Raw genomic sequence first — 25,522 nt, 5'->3', positions numbered from 1 at the left:
TACCATTTAATCATAACCTATTTAAGTTTTAGAGTATGAATTTAATTCAGCATTTTTTCAAATTCAATATTATATATAAAGGTGAAAACATTTGCAAATATTAATAAACACGCTTTAGTGTTCTTGCTGTGTAAATGATGTATTAAATAGAGTTAAAACAATATATTTCATTTGTTTACCTTTTAATATCTGGCACTTGACATCCTCAGTTCCATGCTATTTTAGGAAACTGTACAGCTTGAAAAACATAATAAAGCAGAATATGCATATGAATCTGATTATACATTGATCCACTAACATATAAATCAAATCATGTTTGTCTCTTTTCCTTTTCGAACGATACTAATCTTAAATGCTTTAACTTTGTGAGTAGACTAACTCCAATTTCCCAACACTGATTTTCGCACATTCACTGTTAAGATTTCTAATAAATATTTGTTGTTTTTTATCTCAAACATCGTATTTTGCATCAAATGACACACGCATGAAATTATTCCCTAATAACCATATGATATCCGTAGTTAATTTGAATGTTATTTATCATTTTTGCTGCTCATTGCAAATTTCTCGTCTGCTTGCCACGATCTTGAGCGTGTGTAATAACAGGCGTTAACAATCGGGATACATAGACTATCGTCGGTATCCTCCACAATATAGAGATGTGTGGATAGCAACATAAAATCGTATTCGGCTACATTCGTGAACAATACGTAAGTCAGTTGTCGTTTGGTGACGACTCGACAAGCTCGATTGGCACTCGTACGAAATTAAAGCTAAATGACATTGTAATTTTATTGGCTTTATTGGGAAAATTTGGTAATTTTTGGGAAATTTTGGTCAGATTTTTGGGAAAAAACAGCATTTTTTGCAATTGGGAAGCAGCCTAATATCGGCGGTAATTTTGGGGGAAAAAAAATCACTGATGTGTGTAAGTTTCTAGTGCTAATAGTGTAGGAGGAGATAGTGGCCAGGACGGACGGCAGAGATAACCACAATATCCCCATGCTTTTCAAAAAGCGTGGGGATAATTAATGAATACAGACAAGATTGTTAGAAAGTGGCATTTATTAAAGGCATTACAAAACACGTGTTATTTAGTTCATTCAGTTAGGTATAGAAACACGTGTGTTTGTGTACGTCCCTGGTTCATTTAACCTTTTCATTTGAAAATGATGAGAGCGTTCAATATAAATGTGACGTCATTGCGCAAATCCGATGCACGCTTGTCATAAACATCCCGAAAGTTTACTTTCAGTTTAGAGCTGCCATGATCAGTGACATTTTAATGTTTTTGCATTCGATTTGAATATTTTCCAAAAATTATAATAATAAATGCACATGTCAACACAACAGCTGCGTTTTTACAGAAAACAGTTCACATGAATTTTTACGAAAATTACATTTAAAATGTATAAATTCAAGTTGTAAACTGTGATTAAAAGTTTCAAAAAGTTGAAAACACCAAATGTGCCGTTTGTAAGAGAATCCCCATGTGAAATGCCCTTTTTTTAAGTAATGCGCCATGCCCCTCTGCCCTTCTAGATAATAGTAGATTAAACACTATTTATCCCATAATCCAATATAATTACAACATCACTTACGAAAAAAAATTCTTACACATCTATGACTATAAATATTTTTAAGAATTTCATAAACACAACCATATGCCTAAGCCATTTTTCAGAAGTTAAAAGAGTAAAATGTGTTGTCAGGGCCCTCGTTTTGCACTTTACCGCCTAATATTGGCGGCTTCCCCCATGAAAAAGTATACTTTGTAATTGTTTTTTTTACTTTTATACCTATGTTGCAAGCTGGTATCATGCTACTAACCTTTGATTAAATGTATATTTATGTAAATCACATTAAAATATAGCAATTTTAGGTGTTGAATGGTTGGTAAAAAGATCTTCTAAAATTCCCATTTTCGCCCAAAACGACGCGGAATTCCCCCCTCTAAGAACCCGGCCAAAATCCCCAAAGTGTAGCAAGGGCCCTGATTATGGAACACAGCTTTCATTGGACAACCAAATTTAAATTTGGATTGAATGCAATACAATCATGTACAAAAAATGTTTTATTGCATCATACGCAGTCATGTTCTGATAACGGTTAAAAATGAAAGTGAATATCTGTTAACAGTTACACTGCGTTAGCATGTAAATAAATTATCTGGATTACTATAAAAATAGAACAGTAATTTAATTCCGGCATATCAAGTATTGTGAATGTATGTACAACGCTCGGAAAGTAACGCGAGTAACACAAGTTATCCCCATTGGAGCCTGAAACAGAAAATAAATAATTATAGCATAATTCTACTTTTTGGTAGTCAACAACAATGCGTGAAAGGAAGGAGTATTTTAGCTCCTACGCCCATTGTATACAACAACAACAAAAGCTTTATTATTGCAATATATTATGTTAGTGTATATGTAACATGTAAGTGTAACCTCCAACGCAAATTGCAAAAAAGGTGAATCACGGCGGTTCGCGGTTATTAGCGCTGATTGCCTTAAAGCGAGATACATTGCGTGATGGTCACTGTGAAATCGCCGACACATCACCTTAATTTTCTTGTCGCTGGGAATCACCGCGTTTTGTCACGTTGCATCAATCCCGGTGATGCGAGATGTATGCAAAACACGCATTGTGTAGTGTACAGTACAGCCAACGCGGAACAAACGTATTTCGCGATCCGCGGCGGCAAGGCAAAACGAGTCGATGCCGCTTCAGTCGTTGAAGCCGCGTCAGTATGCGGCGGCAAGTCGCATTTTGCCGCGAAGCTTCGCATCTGTCCGCCGAGGCATGCCGCAATCAGCGAAATGATGCCGAGTCTATGCGCATCATGAAATAAAAAATCTTTTTAAAATTATTAGTTACATGTAGTTAACAAATTTTGAAAGAACAATAATAATAATAATTAAAATCATAATAAATTTATTGTGCGCAGATTGCATTAGCATATACATGTAAGCATAGTTAATGTGTCTGGCCAATTAAGTTTGTTTCCCGCCCGTAGTGTATGTATTTCACACATAAACAAGGTCACGTAATTATGTTTTCGCACATACTAGTGGTCAAGGCTCCAGCATATGGTGGATTTATAAATTCATTGCATGTTGATTTTGCTATTATATTTAAGTTGAGAAAATTAGCAGTTTGAAGCAACATCAATAGTCAAGACGGTGAAGACGTATTTGTTGTTTTGTTAATTATCAGCTTATTATAACTATTGTTTGAATATGCGTATATAAACACGTTTTATTTTTTTCTTATTATACAGTTAATATTGCTACTAATTACCCGATAATCCCTTATATTCCGGTTTTAAAGCAAATGCTGGTAAATATTTACGATACATAAACATTCTCCATATTTCCTTAAGTATCAAATACATTTTGGCATTTGTTACTATTTAAAGAGATGATGAAATAACTTCTAATCGGGGCGGGTTTTTTCCACTGAACACGCGGTTTACGCGCGCTTTTTATGAAACAAAGGATATTTTAGCACTGTTTTTTTGACGCTAGAATTTGTCAAAGGTCGCGTTAGCATTAAAATTTAAAATGTGTTTCAGATTACAAATTTAATAATGATAATTTGATAATCGAACGAAACATTAACAGTTGCGCGTAATTAATTCAACGATAACTTGTTAAAGCGCATTACGTGTCATATCGCTTATTAAAACGTGAATATAAGAATTATGAAACCAGCGTAAATCTTGGTTTCTACGCTATACATACATGTATGTACATGTAGGTGGATATCTTTTCACTCGATCCGCCCCGTAGGTATGCGGCGGATTTACTCCGCGAAAGTACGCGAAGTTAATACAGACTCGGCGTCGTTGCGCGGATCGATGCCCGAGCGCCACGGCGATACGCTGCATGAACACACGATTCAGCCGCCGCGTACTAATAATCTGGCCGTGGCGTAGCCGCGGATTATGTTTGTGCCGCGTTGGCTGTACTGTAAATGTACCTGGGGTACAGAAAAAATACTAACACATACCCAGCCAATTTAGACTGTACCCAAGTATTATTCCCGCTCAAATTTCGATAAAATGCGCTACTGAATACGAAACCAAATTCTCTTTGAAAAAAACAACCTTTCTTGACATTCTTTTTGAGCAGGAGTTTCGATGATATAGATATAGAGGTTATTTTAAAGAATATTGACATAAATGTGAACATAATTTTAAAAACTAACCGACAAGGACCAATTTAGCATTAGAATTCCCAGGTATGTGTTAGTATATTTACCGTACACAGGGTACATTTAAGTAGTACCCGAGTTGACAATGACCAATCAAGCGTTAGTTAGACAACAAATGATTGCAACATCGTGTAATCTCCATGGAAATAGTGCATTTTAGGCAAACTATTGTCAAAACATTTATTTAGACATGCAAAGTGTTTTAAACGTAGAATTAATTACTAAACAACTGTATATATTTTGTTGATTTCTGAAATGAGCACATTTAAATTTGAAATCTGAAACAAACTTCTTAATTTTAATGTTAATGCGATATTATCAAATCAGTGCTCCAGCTAGGATTTGAAAAGGGCAGGGGGGGCTTTTTTGTCAAAAGGGCACTTTCAACGTGCAGTATTTTGTGAAAAGGGCACTTTTGACGCGCATTATTTTGTGAAAAGGGCACGTTCGAGCGCGCGGGTGTTTCTGGAATGCTTTCTATTGCATGTTCATTTATATGTTATAAATAATTGTATTAATCCCATTATTATAAAACCATTCAAATATAATGTCTACAATGAGGATTAAACTAATTACAATGTAATAAGAGATTTATGAATTATCATATGTAAAAAAAAAATAAAAAATAAAAAAAAATTTTTTATTTTTTTTTGAGGGGGGGGGGGGGGGGCAGGGCGGAGGTTCGGGGGGGCAGGGCGGAGGTTCGGGAGGGCAGGGCGCGGCGCCCTTCGATTTAGGCCTAGCTGGAGCACTGTCAAATTCTAGATTTAAATAAAAAGTGCTCATGTATTTCATGTTGATCCTTTAGACACCACTAAAAGCCCACAAAAATTATGCTGCATAGGAACGAGGTCACATCATCGGCATGGAAAGCATGGGTGTATTGATTTTTGTGTTAAATTGTGTAGTGCAAAGGACTTGTCTTTATTCATTTATTCTTTTCCTTATGAAAGCCAGAACTAACTTAAAACAGACTGTGTGGCTGGCATTAATTTTGGTTGCTTCACCTATCATTGTACAGAAAGAACTAACATAAATTGGCTTTTTGTTTTACTTCTCTCCCTTCGATATCCGAAAATGTTTGTCCAAAACAATGAATACTTCAGGATGTGAACGTTTTTATTGCCTGAACATAAAGTTTGTAATACAAATATGCGCAACTTTTACATAATAATGGGGATAATAGCTTTAAGAATGATTTATACTGCCAAATATTAATGTTATTTACCTTTGTCAATCCTATTCAAGAAGAACTTTCTTTCAGGAACTTCCCGCGATTTCACGGGTCCAATCGGGCCAAACGTGGAATCGGTCTAATACATGTAGATCTGGTCGAACTAGGCCTCAGGGATTTAATAAACCAAAGAGCAATGTAAGAGTGCTTTACAGCGAGCTGTCGAGCGTGTACCTTTGACGCTCCATTTTGATCAATTTGTCGAAGTTTAAGCCATTTGTTTTACAAACTGCTCGAACAAATTTGGGTGCTACGATTAGGATAGGTATTATGATAAGGATAAGCTCACGTTTTTTTCATATTGTAATGAACATGTGAAAAAATATTATTTTTGAAGTATAACAAGCTTATATGAAAAATATATGTGTACGAAATCATCAACTTTAAAATTGTAATGCGTATAAATACACGTAAGATGTCACATACATATCCAAACGGGTGGTACAGTTCAACAAAAATAACGCCAGCGCCCTCCATATCTAGGACACATTGAAATCCAAATTTTACTCATCCGTCCAGTCAAACATACCATCTTAAATGAAGACCTTCGATAACTGCTCTTCATCTATCACCAGAAACATAAAACGCCGACTGAAACGCAAGGCGAGCCTCTACAAATGCAAGAAAATCCAACGATTGGGATAACTACCAAAATGCCAGAAGGAAACCAAGACAGAGATAAGCAAATCTGAATGGACCTATATCAACAAAATTATAGAGAAAGGCCTTCAAAACAACCATTCAAAACAATTTTGGAAGTACGTAAAATCCCGGAACGAAGTCAATATTGGACTTGCTCTATTAAGAGAGCACGGACACCTCATCACAGACAGCAAGAGCAAGGCAAAACTATTTATAAATCAGTTCTGGTTGGGTTTCACAAAAAACAACATAAATCGACCAGCCTTGCAACTCGCAAACAACACCAGCCCGCCGCTACATAGAGGGGAAGATGGCGTGCTCATGCTGCTCAATATCATCAACGTCCGAAAAGCAGCTGGTCTAGACACCCAGAGTCCTGCAGGCTTGTGCTGTGATGACAACACAAGCAATAAGTGACATCTTCCTGCGGTCAGTAAACACAGGCGAGCGTCCAAAGTAATGGAGTGAAGCAAATAATGTCCCAGTATTTGCAAAATGGAGAATGGAGATCACCACTTCCTAGAAAACTACAAACCAGTGTCACTCACCTGCATGCTCTCTGAACTATCAGAACATATAATCTGCCGCCATATCCTTAACCACTTGAACACGCACAGAGTATTAACCAACCATAATATTTGCTTGGATACAACGACCAGATCAAAATATTAACACTATAATACTAGCTTTTAGTAAGGCCTTCGACACAGTGCCACAGCAATTCCTTCTGCTGAAGCTTAATAACTAAGGCATCCGCGGTCCAATACTAAAACATATATCAAACTTCCTTACCCACTGAGAAATGTGTGTGCTAGTTGAAGGAGAGAAGTCCCGCCATGTTACTGTAGGCTCCAGTGTACCTCAAGGCACAGCGTTAGCTCCCCTGCTGTTTCTCTGCCATATCAATGACCTGCCAGAAAGCTTAAAGTCTAACATACGTCTATTTGCAGACTACTCCCTAGTGAGCATGTCTAGGACAATCCTGCACGATGCGGAACATATTATATGTATGGATAACTGTGTGATCACACTTTTTTGAAAAATAAAAAGGAAACCAAACCAACAAATTGTTGCCCCTTGATATTTTAATATGTCTAATTAAGACCTGAGGCAGATGTGTGCTCAGAATGAGTTATGTTGCAAATTGTACAATCAGAGAATATGTTGATATGTTCTAGGGCAGAGATTAAGATTGGCAGTCTGTGCTCTGGTAAATTTGTATTAGGGATTGCTCAGATTCTCATTGTGCAGGCTTGTAACATTTTTTCTACATTTTCATATTATATAAGAATTCCGTTAGGCTTGGTCGAACTGCTTATTTCTATGACTATTAGCGATAGTATACAAGGCTCATGCAAATATGTATTGTTTTTCTTTGATGTTATGCCAGGCCAGGGAGTACCAGCAAGAGGCTGTGGATCTTAAATTAACAGACAGACTCTTCAGCAATCTTGGTGAACATCAAACGATAATAAAACAAGCCTGGCAACTCTGATGGTAAGGATTTTAATATTATCTATAGATGCATTTATTTTCAAAATGCAATTTAATTTCATTTTGTTTATATCAATATGCTTTCAAATCGACATTTTGGAGTCCAAGCAAACATTTTCTTAAACTGCAACTGAGGATAGTCATATACTATTTGCATGCAATATTTTATTAATTTAATATAAAGGAGACAAGTCTATGCCGTGGCACTGTTCCCTAGATTTATTAAATTATTGGAAGGTCACATGACTTGGCCAGCTCTCCACCTAGCTTCTGTTTAAAGCCCCCATATACCTTTTGTGATCCTAGAGCTTTCCCTATCGTTAATGTAACTGCTTCTATAATTTCATAAGGAAGATGAAAACATTGGCCAAACTTTATAATTGTTTACAAAAAGTGGTATCAAAATTGTGTTTGTATTGCTTAAATGAAGTTACATTAAGTCAAGTGTTTGAATTACAAATTGATCTCATGAGATGTAAGCTCATCTGGGATTGAACGTGCCTTTTACGTTTTTTAATGGAAAACAGTTTTATCTTTTTTTGTGACAGACAATTGTTCTCAAAGAGGTTTAGTGTGAGTATATTCTCCACCTTTTTAGGGCAAATGAAGTGATAAAGATATCACTTGCAAATAATGACATATTGTTCAGCGATGGTAATTACGAGAAATGTTTAAAGTTATGAGACAGATGTGTTTCACTAATCCAATTACATCAGTAATTGGTAAATTGTACATGTTAAAAGATTGCTGACATGGTTCCCCCATTTGCATGTACAAACTGTCATAACATAAGGTTACTTATGAGTTTTGTAATGTAGAAAGCTGAAATAAATTTCTTCAAACCCTAATCAATCAGATATTGGCTAAGGGTTAAAAAGCTTTTATTGCCAACCTAAATTGTACATTATTTAATAGAGATAGTTATAGGATTATGTTACCCGACCCATGTTTATTTGGAATTATATGGAGCAGTGTCTTGGGGGAGGTCCTGATTTTGAGAACTGATATACACAAAATATATGGTTATTAAATGTAGTTCGTTTTTATTTTCAACCGGTGTTCATTGTCGACGTAAAATAAACCACGTTCAAAAAGACCGCGTTCTTATTCATGAACACCGTATGAATGGCAGCATACGGATGTTATCCTTTGCATGAAACCTAAAAACACGACGATATTTCAAAACACTATGCGATTCCAGATTGAATCATTAACAGGAGTGTCTGCATATAGGGATCACTGGATGTAGCTGTATGAACACCGTTCTACAGCATCAACCACCATACTCACAGTTCACTGACTGATCCCTGGAAGCGACTATACTGCAAGACACACTGCGGCCTCCATAGTGTCAGCACTTATATCAGCACATTCAATGATCCATGTATTCAGTGCTGAAGCCAAAGTCGAAAGGGTCAAACTACCTACCATTACCTCAGCGGGCACAAGTAAGGACTGAGTATACTTTTAGGCAAGGTGGAACGACTACGCCCATGCAACTATAGTTGTAGCGCGCCCTAAAGTAATTCAGCTTCTCGACTGTTGTAATGAGCCGTCGGGACCTCCAACGCTCATCAGGGAGCTCGCTCATTGAAAAGTCCGGGGCAGAGGTCTTCGGCTAGCAGCTATTACATGTATTAAAACGCTGACAGTTCGGGAGGGAAACACCATGGTGGCCATTTGTGTTGCTTTATTCATGGGTATCATGTTTACTGTTATTTGTTGTTATTATTTTATGAATTTTGTTCATTCCATATTATTCCAGACTTGTTGGTGCACTGTATGCAGTGATTCTGATTCCTTGATAACTGTGGCAACATATTGAATTGATAGTATATATATGGAGAGAAGTTTGACATTGTAAGTGTTACCTTTCGTATAAATTTTGTATTGGAGACTGTTCAACAAGTTTATTTCTTGCACAAATATAAATAAATATATATATATATATATATATATATATATATAACTGATTCACTATTCATTTTAAATAGCTTAGTTCTGTTTTGAAATGCTGTTCATTATTTTTTGCCATAGGGTACAGTTAAGGTTTGCATACACACTTTTGTATACAGATTTAAATTGACTTGCTATATGAAACACAAACAAATATATAGTGGCGTAGCTGATTAATGTAGAGAAGGTAAAATCAGCTGTTTAGTCGACGTACATGTATAATATGCACAAACCATGCAAAAGCTAGATACATCACACAATATTTTTGCCACAGGTTGTTTGTACTTGATTGATTATACATCTTAAATGTCAGTCAGCATGACTTGCTAAGTCTTCAAAGACAGATGAAAAAGTCTAAACATACTCGTGTGAAAACTCATACAAGACTCTGTGATGTGGTTACATTTTGTTAGTTCACATAAAATAAAGATGTTAATATTAATCCTATTTGACTTTCTAATAAATGTATCATTAATTTTTTTGTTGTTTATGGTCAATTTAATTAAAATTGAAACTGTGATTGTGGGTGTTTCGAAAACTTATCGTTATATTTTCAGAAAAAAACACACTCTTCATATAAAAAATGTATTTTATAGTTTTATTTTGACATAGGTGCATTGGTTAATTGTTTCCCTATCTAAGTTAATGCTAAGTTTATTTGCGAGTAAATAATAAGTTGTGTATTTTTGATAAAAATATATTTTTTAAATGGATTAATTAATGAATGCTGACAAAGGTTTTGTTTAATAAAAAAACAATTTGTGAAAACGTTAATTTTTATCTACATTTTCTAATTTTGTTACGATCCTTTTGGCTCGCTCAAAATTAATTAATTGTTTTAATGTATAGTAGTGATTTCTTTATCTTCTAGTCATGACACGTTAGCAGAAATTACAAATAGTGCTTATTGTGTCTATTAAATAAACACAGTGTGGATCGACATGTTTCCTGCAATTTATAAATGCTTTGAGAAGAACCTTTGTGAAATATCACAAGTAATTCTTTTTTTTTAATGCATATAAGACGCTTTTTGTTGTTGACTGTGTTTCTGTCCTATTGTTTGAATATAAATGCTTATTTATTGACATAAATGTCACATTACAGCACTAAAAATATTTTTTTTATGCAATTAATAAACCATGCATGTATAAGATGACCAATGTTATGATATCGTTTACTAAAATTACTCGTGTATACCGGTAGTTAACGTGCAGGGGCAAAGCTTGAGCAAAAGTAATGTATGAGGCCATTATAATAAATTTTCATTCACATACTCAGGTCAAAGGGTGATAAGAGTGTTTTATATCAGATTTATCAATCCAAAATTATAATGGTCGATATATATTGTATCCGAATTGGTCATTGTTATGAGCGTTCTATACAATATTTATCAATAAAAAAGTTAAAGGAGATTATACGATTTTGTAAAATATTTATGAATTTATATAAAATGTGTAAAAAAACTTATTATACATATATTTCAATATAAATTTAAATACAAGTTAAGAAGAACATGTGTCGAAAAATGCGAAATAAGCCAGATATTTAATTCTGAAATCGAAAACGTCTGTATACAGTCGAATTCGCCAGCATGTATATCATGCATGTACGATGTGAATCTAAATTTAGTTTAACGTTTTTTTTCGCAACGATATATATTCATACGACACACGAACACCTACTCTGATCCTAATAAAAAGACGAATGCTTCGGTTATTGTAGGAAAATATGTACGAAATATCTTCGTCACAATAGGCTCGGGGCGCTAATTTGTCTTTGCTGCATTTTATGAAATTCATCTTAAATGTATACTTTTACTTGCCTATTTTGTGTTGTTGTAACATATTTTTTATCAATATATTAAATTTTAACACAGATAAAAATCGTATAATCTCGCTTTTTTAAATAATTGGTCCATTTAGTGTATCCGCATTGGTCTCTTTTACGAGTGTGTTATACCATATTTATCAATAAAAATACCATTGGTCCACGAAGCGTATCCGCATGTGTCTATGTTTTGTGTGTTTTTACCGGTATGCCATATTTATTAAAAAAAATATACATGGTACATATAGGATAAGCGTGTTGGTCACTTTCCGATTTGTTGGACAAGAGGCTGTAAACACAGCCTTGCCCTCCCTGTGTACGTCTGACAAGGCGCATACACGTTATAATAACGCATATTAAATTATGAGATTCGCTAATGAAAATACAATTCGTAATCCTAGCAACTCTCCTCTAATATTTGATTAGTCTGACTGGAAGGCAGGCACAGCTATAATATCTTTGATAGCGGTTGTTGTCATCATTATCTGTCTCGTAGTCAGCAATACATAATTGTCATAAATAAAGTGAAGCTCCCGTCGCACCAGAAGCAGGTAAATACAATCGCCACTACTAGATCCAAATTATGCCTACATATGACTAAGGACAAATAACACGATACACAAAAAGGAATAACACTCCGCATATAGGTCACCGACTCTAAACCGTCAATGTAAATGATAGAGTCTAAACTGGTTTAAGGCGCCCATTGAACCTTACATTTGGCCTAAATTTATTCGCAAAATAGAAAAAATCCAAATTAACCTTATTGCATCTCAAATCAAATAAAACAGAAATAACAAAGAATACGGTTCAATTGTATTACCGCTGCACTACTCACGTGTAGAGTAACATAGCCATGTTATGCAAAAGCCGATTTAAGCAGATGTCTTTAACCGCATAAATTTTGATAAAATTCCCAATAGGCCTTATCCGGTACTCATTAAATGGAACACAATTGATAACCTTCGAACCACCATTCATTTTTGTTTTTAGTGTCATACCGTACAGCACAGCATGCTAATGTGTAACTACATTTTATTGTGTGTCGTGTCCTTGACCGTTGTTTAACGGTTCACACAAAAGTAGGGAACTTTTCCGGCGTAGAAGAGACGGTAACAATAAAAAACACTTCATTTATAGTTGCTAAATTTCTAGGTATACCGTACGGGGAATCTACCGGCGGTGCGAACAGATTTCGGAAGCCCATCCCAAAGGCGCCCTTAAACGAAACGTTTGACGCAACACAGCCGCCTGTTGGGTGTATTCAAGGTCTTCGCGCGAGCGAGGAGGCGAACAGGAACCTGGGTTTGGTGTTCTCAGAGGACTGCCTGATGCTCAATGTATATGTTCCACAAGCGTGTCAAAGACCGCGATCGCTCCCGGTGATGGTGTGGATCTACGGATGCGGCTTTCTCGAATGAGGTAGCCTTCCATACCCCGCAGAAGGGCTTAGCACGTTTGGTGAAGTCATAGTTGTGACGATCAACTACCGTGTCGGTGCCTTAGGATTTATGCGAACACACGATGGGCGAATTCTCGGAAACCTTGGTCTATGGGACCAGCATTTGGCTATAAAATGGGTTCACGACAATATCGAGGCTTTCGGTGGAGACCGTCATCTTGTGACGTTGTTCGGACAATCTGCCGGAGCAGCCTCGGTTTCACTTCAAGCATTGTATCCCGGCAACAGGGGCCTATTCAAACGCGTTATTGCAGAGAGTGGCACTGCGTTAGCATACTGGTCGGTTAATACCGAACAGGATACTGACATACAAAAATTTATCTCAATGATCGGATGTGATGGCAACGCAATAAACGTCTACTCCTGTTTGCGTGCACTGCCAGCTAAACAGCTGCAAATCAGTAAAACATCAAATGACGTTACAAAAATATTACATCCCGTAGTTGATGGCGATTTCCTTGCGGATGCTCCCCACAATATCGTCTTTGGGAACGACTCAAAATCTAGCGAGTCGCGTGACTTCTTCGCGTCTCTAGATAACATGACTGGAGTAAATAGCTACGAGGCAGCATCCTACATCTTTGGTGTGTGGTCGAATATTTTGGATATCACAGATTTCAACAATTTCTCTTTATCAAGGGAGACTTTTACAAAGACCGCTGTCACTTATGCATTGCAAAACCTATTTGGAATCAAGAATAATGCAACAGTTGACGTTTTAAGGAAGTTGTTAAGCTTTGCTTATATTGATTCGGAACATAATGGTGATCTAGAAGTCAACACTAAAGCACTTATTGATTTTACCAATGATTTTACGTTCTTCTACCCGGCCATCTTGTCTTAAGTTGGTCACATGGACATAAAAGCTGCGCGCGCAACAACGTACATGTACGAGTTCGGCGTCGTTCTCAGCAGCCATTCTTTCCTGAAATCCACATGGATCAATGGTAGTCCTTATGTATAACAAATTTTAAAATTAAATAATTAAACGATAATTGAAGGGCTTTTGACTTCAATTACACGCCGAACAACATACCCTTTACATTTGTCGCATTTGTTTTCAGATGGATGTAAGAAGTTAATTAGAAAGTTAACGTTACACATTACTTATGATCTGAATCCTTTTGTATGTATTCTAAAAAACGGTAATAATTTAAAGTTTAAATGATCATTGTTGCAAATTTCTCATTCTTCAAACGTAAATGGTGATCTGGCATTTATTTCTACGCAACTTTTTGTGAGAACAATAAGTAATTCATGTTGTTGTGATTCAAAACAGCATAGAAGATACACATACGAAGTCTATTAAGCCATTTACTAGTATATTAATATGCTATTTGTACGATAAGTATAAGTTTTAATATCAGTACGCTCCTTTACAGACCCCAGCCGTGTCATTGCAGTCCCTATACCCACGCCGACATGGGTCAACGGTTTGTTACGCCTTTTTTACCACTAAATCCTTGTCAAATTATACTGTCCTTATATACCTATTTCTTTTAGTCCGATTGCATGAAAAGCCGACGGCTTGCTTAGACACGCCCCAAGTTCGATTCCTGAATAGAACCAGTATTTGCTAAAGAACGCTTCCACAGTGGGATCTAATGCGGGACGTCCTAGTCGCTAGGCGGGCACAGAGCATCGCATTGCCGTTCATATGCGTTCATTTAACTGTAAAACCCATGAACACTCCCAACAACTGTCTTGTCATCATGATCAACAGAGACCATGATGTCTATAAGGATGTCATAATGACTGACATCTAGTAATCGATATGCATAATATCTATGTTTTTTCTCTAGGGCCGAACCATGCCGACGAATTGAGGTACGTGTTCGGCATTCCGGTATACGACACTTACAGGCTGGATAACACTACAGCCGACGATGTCATGATCTCCAAAGCAATCATGACCCTGTGGACAAACTTTGCCAAGACGGGGTTAGTGACGTTTCATCTCTTGCACCACTCTTGAAAACCACCACCACAAACAACATCATCATCATCATCATCATCATCATCGTCGTCGTCGTCGTCGTCATCATCATCATCATCATCATCATCATCATCATCATCATCATCATCATCATCATCATCATCATCATCATCATCATCATCATCATCATCATCATCATCATCATCATCATCATCATTATCAATATCATCATCATCCACGACACCACCAACATCATTATGCTGCTGCTGATGATGATGGTAATCATCATCAACATCATCATCGTCGTCATCATTATCATCTACAACATCAGCAACAACAACTACTACTACTACTACTACTACTACTACTACTACTACTACTACTACTACTACTACTACTACTACTACTACTACTACTACTACTACTACTACTACTACTACTACTTCTATTACTACTACTACTACTACTACTACTACTACTACTACTGCAACTACTACTACTACTACTACTACTACTACTACTACTACTACTACTACTACGACTACTACTACTACTACTACTACTATTACTTCTACTATTACTACTACTGTTACTGCTACTGCTTCTACTTATACTACTTGTTGAGAATTTAGCGCGCCGTCACGTGACGCCGCCGTTGCCGCGCCGTTGTTTGACGCCGCCGAATAACGTCATATACATGCACGTCATCTTGTTATTGTTGTTTCAGTTTATATATAGTTATGATTTAGAAAGGACGACATTAAAACGTAAAACACAACGCTATACTTATTTATTCAATTCAAGTAGACATGTTGGTGCCGTGACGAAAAAACTAAGTATGCCGTCAACAAATACAGATAAGTTAAAGGGGCAGAGACTAGGACATCAGAAAGTAATCGAGCGATTAATCGAAAGATTGGAAGAAAATGACAAATTGCAGTTAGAACCAACCATCGTTGCAATAGAGAACCAGTTGGAGATAATACGAGGATTAAATGAGAAAATAATCGCACTATCAGACGCGGAATCGACCCCAGACGAGCTGTTGGACTCGCAGATGTACATTTTTGACATGGAAGCGAAGCTTCGGAGATACCGTCAAAATCTGCGTGATCACCCATCTTCAAGTAGTACAGCCGTCCATGATAGTAGTCTGTCGATGTCCGTTCTGCAGCCAACCGAGCCACCCAATACACGCTATCGAAGCGTAGAGGAAGAACCACACGCGCCTCTGCAGTTACCTACCCTACCGACATCATCCGAAAACGTTAATCAGTCGTCGCCAACGGCCTTTCATCAACCCCGTCGCTACGGCCATCGCTGACACCAACATAATGCAACCAGCCCAGCAGAGTATGTATTTTCACCAGCTTCCAAAGCTCAACCTCATAGCATTTAACGGCGACATCTTAACGTGGCAATCGTTTTGGGACAGTTATGAATCGGCCATACATAAAAACGGAAGTTTGACAGTGTCCAAAAATTTAATTATTTGAAGACAATGCTGGAGGGCGAGGCGTCCAGAACAATTGAAGGGTTTGCTCTTACCAACGCTAACTACGGCCAGGCAATCTCACTTTTGACTGAGAGGTATGGACAAAAACATAAAATCATAACGGCATATATGAATGCGTTATTACAGCTTCCGTCCCCTAACGCCACTGTGCAGAGTCTACGTGGATGTTATGACCAAATGGAGACGAACATTCGGGGTCTGGAATCGCTAGGAGAATCGCAAGAGAATTACGGCACTCTCCTCGTTCCCGTCATTCTGCAGAGACTTCCGCCAGACACAAAACGGAATTTAGCCAGAGATCACGGGACCGGTAGTTGGAAATTGAGTGATCTTGACGCGCCATTTATCGGGAGATCGACATTATGGACGCAGGGAACACACACAACGACCAAACAGACTTGCTACCCACTGCAGCGTTTCACACTGGGTCCCGGAAGAAGACCATTTACAACCGGAAGTCACCGAAATGTCGGAAGGAAATCGAGCAACGTATGTGCGTGTTCTGTGAAAGAACCCATCAGGGTGAATGCAAAACAGTAAGTGACATTTCAGTGCGCATTTCCATCGTAAAGAAAAAAGGACTTTGTTTTAATTGCCTGAGCAAATTGCATCAAGCTGTAAACTGTCCATCAAGATTTCGCTGCCGCATATGTAAAGGCAAACACCATTAATTCATATGTGAACCGTCACAGGAATCATCGCATTGTGTCACAAATAAAACCTCTGAAACTTCACAGAATCGTTCTAGCAGTCACAATGGTCATACATGGAGTAACAGAGAGGGGGTAGCCATATTACACTCGTCGTCATTGACATCCCACTTAGATGTTCTGTTGAAGACAGCAGTCTCACCGGTGTGCGCCGGCGGACGGTACGCTGAGGCCAATATACTCATGGACGAAGGTGCGCAGAGATCATTCATTACGCAGAAGTTAGCCGACAAGCTGCAGTTGCAACATGACGGAACTGACGTCATCAACTTGTCATCTTTTGGAGATCTCGCACACAGCGTCAGGCGTCTTCATACAGCAACCATCAATATCGTGGCAACAGATGGATATATGATTCCCATTCGGGTACTTATCGTTCCTGTATATGCGAAACCATTAATGAACCGCTGTCGACAGTCTATCAAGAGTTTGAAGTATCTACGAGGGCTGCAACTCGCACATCCGGTGACGATGGAGGATTCATTTGAAATCTCTCTACTCGTCGGTGCAGATTTCTACTGGCAGATCGTGCGAGACCAGGTAGTACGAGGCGATGGTCCTACAGCCGTCAGCTCTCGCATCGGCTATTTCCTGTCAGGGCCACTTCCGGAAAGCGCAAATCATGGAAAGAGCGTTATGGATGTTATCACTGCACGTGTAGCTACAGATGTATCACGCTTCTGGGATATTGAGACGTTAGGCATCAAACCGGAAGACGCAGAACAGGCATGCGCAGTCGACATTATGAAAAGCTTCCAAGATACGTGTTTAACATTTTCTGACGGTAAATACACAGCAAGATTGCCATGGAAAGAGGAACACGCTACTCTACCTACAAATTACGAAATAGCAAGGAAGAGAACAGAAATTAGCATAAGAAGACTTAGTAAAGACCCAGCAACACTTGCCTGTTATAGCAAGATCATAAATGACCAAGAGAGATGCGGATTTATTGAACGGGTCGAAAACGATAGCACATCGGCTCGTATTCACTATATTCCACATCATGGGGTTAAAAAGGACTCTGCTACAACTCCAATGAGAATTGTTTACGATTGTAGTTGTCGACAAGTAACCGGAAGTGCCAGTCTCAATGATTGTTTAATGTCAACGCCACCGGAACTCAATGATCTGACACTGCTTCTGATGAAGTTTCGAATAGGACAGTACGGTGTTGTCTCTGACATAGAGAAGGCATTCCTCAACGTTATGCTACATGAAGATGATCGTGATGTCACAAGATTCCTTTGGCTTTCGGACCCTACAGACCCATGCAGTTCACTGACGACATACCGTTTCCGAGCTGTTTTATTCGGAGCAACGTGTTCCCCATTTATTCTAAGCGCAACAATTTTGAAGCACTTGACCCTGAACAAAGACAACACAGCTGCGAGCACAATCAGCAATGACCTATACGTCGACAACGTCGTTTCAAGTTTCACATCAGAGACTGATGTACTGAAGTACTTCCGCCAGGCACGTGAGTTGATGGCATATGGCGGCTTTAACCTGAGATCATGGACGTCAAATTCAAGCGAACTGAGGACTATGGCTGAAGCTGAAGGTGTCGTAGACAGGGATGCTGTGATAAAGGTGTTAGGTTTGCTATGGGAACCGGAAATAGACCAGATGTCATTTGTCATGCGCTCCATAAATTCCAAGGAAAAGGCTACTAAGCGTCGAATTTTACAGCAGACGTCGACGATTTATGACCCGCTTGGCATGTTAGCCCCAGTCACCATTCGTGCAAAGTTGCTGATTCAGGACCTATGGAAGCGGAAGTATGCGTGGAACACACCAATTCCGGAACGTGAACAAAACACCTGGCTACACATCGCAGAAGACTTAAATGAAGCTATGACGCCATCATTCCCGAGACAGTATTTTCCGGACAACCCACCGAACATGGTCGATGAAGATTACGTGTTACACGTGTTTGTTGACGCCAGTACATGTGCGTACGGCGCAGTCGCATACCTGAACACATCGTCGAATTCAGCGTTCGTCTTTGCCAAGAACCGAGTGGCTCCAGTAAATGAATTATATCTACCGAGGTTGGAATTAATGGCGGCGCTCATTGGCGCACGTGTCGCCCAGCACGTGATGAAAGCTGTTCTATGCAAGAGAGTAGTCTGCTGGTCTGACAGTCAGATCACGCTGCATTGGATACATTCTACAAAACAATTAAAACGTTTTGAGAAGAACAGAGTAGAAGAGATCCGGAAGCTCATCCCAGACGCGGAATGGCGGTATTGTCCGACAGTCGACAATCCGACGGATCTCCAGACACGCGGCATCTTTGCGTCTCAACTTAAGAAAAGCATTCTTTGGAGAGAAGGTCCCCAATGGCTGAATGACAAAAGTAAATGGCCGTCGTGGAATACAGCAGCAATCACGACAGTGTTGTTAGAAACAGAAGAGAAAAAAGAAAAAGAAGATGATGATAATGATGAAATCGTTTGCGTACAGACCTCCAACCTGATGTCAGCAACTGATTCTCACATCATTGTCGATTGCGAAAGATTTAGCAGTTACCGGAAATTAATTCGTACTACAGTTTTCGTATACAGATTCGTAAGAAATTGCCGGTCAACACCTGAAACTCGACAACTCGGTTGTATTTCTGTGAATGAGATGAACTTTGCTGAGAAAGCATTGATACGAAGTGTCCAAAACCTGAGCTACACTGACGTAGTGACAGAGCTTAAAAATAACAACATACGACAGTCGATCATTAAGCAATTACGTCTCTACATTTACGATGATGGATGCATTTGCTGTGGCGGGAGGATTCACAACGCACGAATACCTGCAGATACAAGATTCCCGTATCTCCTGCCTACACGCAGCCATTTTACGACATTGATCATAAGAGACGCTCATTGCAGCCAGTTACATGCCGGCGTTTTGCAGACAGTAACTCACATACGGCAAAAATACTGGATACCTTCAATTCGCCAGCGAGTCAGGTTTTTTTTAAGGAAATGTACTACGTGCTTGAAGATCAACAGCAGACCCTACAGAGCGCCTACCTCCCCTCCACTTCCGAAAGACAGAGTTTCTGACGAGGCACCGTTCACAGTTACCGGCGTAGACTTTACGGGCGCCCTTCACGTCAGAGAGAAAACAGGTATACATAAGGTGTACATTTGCCTATTTACCTGCGCCAGTACCCGAGCCGTGCACCTTGAAGTTGTTCTCGACTTATCAGAAGAAACCTTCATGCTGGCATTTAGACGGTTTGTCAGCCGACGCTCCGTACCGAAGATTATGATGTCAGACAATGCGACCACCTTCCGAGCTGCGGCGAGTCACATTCACCGAATGACACACAATACTCAGGCGTGTCTTGCAGCACGGGGCACAGAATGGAAGTTCATACCGCAACGCGCACCTTGGTATGGTGGTTGGTGGGAACGGCTAATAGGCATCACGAAGAAGACCATAAAGAAAGTACTTGGTAATGCTTCAGTAGACTTACATACACTGCAGACCGTCGTCACTGAAGTAGAGGCAAATATCAATGACAGACCGCTCACATTCGTTTCAACATCACGTGAAAATCCAGAGCCGTTAACACCCGCTCATCTGTTGTACGGCAAGCGGATGACGTCACTGCCTACATACGACACTCCCGACGTAGACGATATCATTTGGCGCAATCATACCAGAGAGAACGCAACACGGCGTCTTGACCAACACAGACGAGTCATCGACCAATACTGGGCGTGCTGGAAACGTGAATACTTGACGTCACTACGCGAGCACCATAAGACGAAAGGCGGCAACAACCATCAGATGATACGTTTGGGCGACGTTGTTATCGTGCAGGACGACTTCAAACCGCGACTTCAGTGGACCCTGGCTATGGTAGACGAGCTTCTCACCGGAAATGATGGGTTGACGAGGGCCGCGCGCCTCCGTACATCAGGTGGAATCACCACCAGACCTATCGTCAAACTATACCCGCTAGAAGTTCACTGTGACGACAACTGACTTTAATTGTGTGCAATCAAGTGTTGAACTCTTTTCTGATGTTTTGGACATTTGAAGTTTTAAAAACATCAGTAGATTTAATTATTTTATTTAAATAAGCATATTTTGTAAGTGTATATTAACATTTCGCGGCCCGGAGAATGTTGGGAATTTAGCGCGCCGTCGTGTGACGCCGCCGTTGGCGCGCCGTTGTGTGACGCCGCCGAATAACGTCATATACATGCACGTCATCTTGTTATTGTTGTTTCAGTTTATATATAGTTATGATTGAGAAAGGACGACATTAAAACGTAAAACGCAACGCTATACTTATTTATTCAATTCAAGTAGACACTACTACTACTACTTCTACTGTTACTACTACTACTACTACTACTACTACTACTACTACTACTACTACTACTACTACTACTACTACTTCTACTACTACTTCTACTACTACTACTACTACTACTACTACTACTACTACTACTACTACCACTTCTACTACTACTACTCCTAATACTAATATTACTACTACTACGACTACTACTATTACTACTACTATTACTACTATTACTACTACTGCTACTGCTTCTACTTATACTACTACTACTACTTCTACTGTTACTACTGCTACTACTACTACTACTACTACTACTACTACTACTACTACTACTACTACTACTACTACTACTACTACTACTACTACTACTACTACTACTACTACTACTACTACTACTACTACTACTACTACTACTACTACAACTACTACTACTACTACTACTACTACTACTACTACTACTACTACTACTACTACTACTACTACTACCACTACTACCACTACTACCACTACTACCACCACTACTTGTACTATTACTACTACTACTACTACTACTACTACTACTACTACTACTACTACTACTACTACTACTACTACTACTACTACTACTACTACTACTACTACTATTACTACTATTACTTAGTACTACTACTGCTGCTGCTGCTTCTTCTACTATTGCTGCCGCTGCTTCTGCCGTGGTTGTTGCTGCGGCTGTTGCTTCTTCTTCTTCCACTGCTACTACAAAATTAACAAAAACAATAATGAGTGTAATTTCTTTTTAGCAATCCAAACACGCCGGCATCGGCCGCTAACTTCATGCCGTCTCAGGAAGATTGGTCCCAGTTTGACATCGACTCGCAACAGTATATGTACATGAGCAACCAAGAGTTTTCTATGAGGTCCCATTTCTTAGCCCGTCGAATGGCGCTGTGGTATCAACTCGTGTCGTACAGAAGACGGAGTAGCTACGTATGTGACCAGTGTACGGGAAACCAGGGCTTACCAGTACCACCGTTGTATTCTGTTTTATTTGGTTAATGCAAAGATCTATCAATGAAAATATCATTGATAGATCGTTGGTTGTTTTTTTTGTTTGTGTTTGGAATTGTTTTATTGAAATTAATTTTACCAGTTGATTGGGAACTGTTTGTGTGAAAGACGCACTATTTACTAAAACGAGTAATGCGTTTGAAAATACACGTTATTGAAGGTTATATATTTTCCTTAACGATTTCGAAATATATTTTTGCACTTTTAGGGTTGTAATAATAATATGCGATCAAATACTTGGGAATCTCCGACGAAATACCCATTTAAAAACATAGGTGTAAACAACACTATTCTAAGCTTTTCAATATCGAACGCTCATTAAGGAATACTTAAAATCCAATCGCCTGTTTAACACAGACTGTAAACTGAATATTGTAAACAACCCATTTTGTTTGGATTTAAATAATCTGTATCGTGCGGATACGTTGTTAATATTGCAGGATAAGATACTACTAGCTTATAATACTGAGTGATAAATATAACAATCCGCACATGGTGTACTTTAAATCATTTAACTAATAAAAAATATGCAAGAAAGGTCGACTGCTGCTAACGACGCTTTGACCGCGAAGGACAGCATACACTAATATCTCGGTACATGTACCTTTGATGCGTTGTGGTTGCGTACAGAACTGTGAGCTGGAAAGATCAGTAGAACTGAGATCAATTTCTTTGATACGTGTTCGATTGACAACGCTCATTTAATATGTAAAGAGGAAATAAATATTTAGATCTACACGGGAATGTAAACATTTCCTCAACGTGTCACTGAGGGCCTTACAAATATAAATGTTGCGGTAGAACCTAGTGAAAATTTTTTGTAATAAATCATGTCTTCGAATTCAAAAATCCAATTGTTAAAAGATGCAATCTACAAAAAGATAACGAGCACGGAGGACGTATCGGCTTTGCGACAATGCCTCGAGAAATGTGAACGCGCCGCTCTGTTGTCGTGGGTGGATGACAATGGATACGACATGCTTCACCACACCATTCTCGCAAACAATGTCGAAGCGGAGGGCATGTTGTTCGCACTCGGTCTTTTCAAAGCCCCGCACGAACCAAAGCTTTATTCCTACCTCCACGTTGCAGCGAATCTGGGGAACAGGTCGATAACTGCGATGCTTTTGCAAGAACGACCCGGCGATTTTTCGACAAAAAAGATGAAATTCAAATGGCTTAAACCTCCGACTGAAGTGCCGTTTGTGTGCGTCCATGGAACGAGTAGCGTGACGTCATTAGATGTGGCGGCTGAGTGTGGTCACGTAGGGTGCGTTAAGACCATACTGGACTTCTCTTCCGTGAAAACACGCTTTGAATTGGACGCTAATAATTACCTTTCAGGTGCGTGTTCGTGCAATTCCCCCAAGCGCCCTGAGGCTACTTCTAAAGCAGAATCCGGCAACCGATGAAGTTAAGGACGCCGTCGGTACGGCCTTGAAACTAGCCAATGCCGAGTGTTTGGACATGCTACTCAGCTGCCGGCCCAATCTATCCACTCTGTTTAGTGGCATGAATCTGTATCACGTGCTTTACTCATATAGCATGTCATTTAAGAAATAATGGTACGAGTCGCTACTGACTGTTACATCCGTGTTACTGAAACATCGCCAAAACCCGCTGTAAACTATTCCGTTCAGAACATACCCCCTCTATAGTCTTATAAGTCATGTACCCGCCTCCAACTTCGGCCAATCTTCGACATATATGACCGCGTGTATGGTCGTTCTCCTAAACGCTCGAGTGGATCCCAACTTTAACGAAGTCGAGTACGAAACTAAATACGAAGCATTCAACATTCAAACAGCCTTTGGTAGATCGGCATTCCCTTCCTCACTGCACTGTCTGTATGGAAATGTCCGCAATTTGATACGTCACTTTGACGAAGAGACTACGTCCGTTAGACGTTTTGTTACCAAGGCGACCGAAACTTTGCTTAGACACGGAGCGGAGCCAAATGTCATTGGTCCCATAGAAGACACGCGTTTACACGAAAACGCTTTACACGCATTTATGAAAATGTGCATTTCCCTCGGATTGGATGAACGCAGTATAACGACTTTCCGACTTCTTATTCAGAATGGCTCCGACCCTAACGTTGAAACGAACGGTATATTCCCGCTGAATACATTTGTTGAAGAAATACTAGTGAACTGTGACAAATTTGATAAACTTTCTAAACACGACGAGGTTGCAGCTACAGAGTATGTATCTGAGGTTCTGGCGACGGTATTGGATAGCATGTCACAGAGGTCGATTTCTAGATCATCGAAATACCAGATTGATGGCAAACCTTCTAACGCCATTCAGCGGAAGTTGTACAAGATGTGCAGGGACGAAATGTCAAAGCGCTCGTTGTGTGTGGACGGACTAAAAAAGTTGTGTCGACTGCAGATTTTGGCTTCTTGTAAGTGGCGATCTACTCTGGTGGTCAAGTTGCCCATTCCTGTAGCTTTAAAGAAGTATATCAACAATTTAACATTACCTTGACACTTCATGGGACTTAAAACAACGTTATATATTTGCAAATGTTTTGTTGTTAAATTATTACATCAATCAGCTGTTTTTTGTACGTGTCTTGTTCAATTATCATGACTATTAATAATCCCGCTAGAAAGTAGATGACAATAATTTTGGAGGCGGGTGGTGTTTGAATGTTTTAAGTATAAAGAAAATGACATATACACATGGAATGTTCAGTGGCAGATATAAACTTGTAATGCACTTTTGTTTAGTTTCTTTTTTAATTACTTGTACAGATGGGACAAAGGACCTAATATTGTGCTACAAAATTAGACAGAGTACAACTATTTCACAAACATTTGAAAGAAATAATTATACAGTGTTCTGTTTATTTTATGTAACAATATGTTGTCACTTAAAACGCGTTTTCCAACGAACACTTATGCTGAACCACATCAACAAATTTCCCAAACGGGTAATTACCCACCATATAGTGCCATCTTTTTAAAGGAACTCGTTCACAGATTAACGAACTGTGAAAAATATCATTAAATTAATTTACAAAACTGTTAATCAAATGCTTCCTCCATTTCACTGCATCGAGCAGGCTTTTGAAGCTGTTACGTAGTTCAAGCTATGTAATTAATACACGGCTCTGTTCATGTATAAATAAAAACGTTATACTCGCTTAACATT

At 39.0% G+C, this 25,522-nt stretch overlaps 2 protein-coding genes across 5 annotated transcripts in view; one reads left to right on the top strand and one right to left on the bottom strand.

The window, feature by feature from the left end:
• The window catches only part of LOC127854247 (uncharacterized), a 31,731-nt gene extending 26,183 nt beyond the window's left edge, over positions 1-5,548 (bottom strand). For 3 of the 4 annotated variants that reach the window (XM_052389266.1, XM_052389268.1, XM_052389269.1), the window contains exon 1: positions 5,447-5,548. The gene's annotated coding sequence lies outside the window, so the exon portion shown is untranslated. Of the gene's footprint in view, positions 1-5,250; positions 5,274-5,446 lie in introns of those variants that run through there. The other variant, XM_052389267.1, reaches the window with a different exon arrangement.
• Positions 5,549-6,896: 1,348 nt separating this feature from the next.
• On the top strand, positions 6,897-25,091 carry LOC127852440 (bile salt-activated lipase-like). The gene is made up of 8 exons (XM_052386395.1): positions 6,897-6,938; positions 7,485-7,548; positions 12,527-12,676; positions 12,794-13,670; positions 14,113-14,153; positions 14,216-14,266; positions 14,636-14,774; positions 22,096-25,091. Exons 1-8 carry the CDS (start codon positions 6,897-6,899, stop codon positions 22,349-22,351), a joined length of 1,620 nt encoding a protein of 539 aa, XP_052242355.1. The 3' UTR covers positions 22,352-25,091.
• The last annotated feature ends 431 nt before the right edge of the window (positions 25,092-25,522 follow it).

This window comes from Dreissena polymorpha, chromosome 12, assembly GCF_020536995.1.
Source record: "Dreissena polymorpha isolate Duluth1 chromosome 12, UMN_Dpol_1.0, whole genome shotgun sequence".
In the NCBI taxonomy this organism is placed as follows: Eukaryota; Metazoa; Mollusca; class Bivalvia; order Myida; family Dreissenidae; genus Dreissena; species Dreissena polymorpha.
The sequence above is the reverse complement of the archived record's forward strand: the minus strand, read 5'-3'. Positions and strand labels throughout refer to the sequence as shown.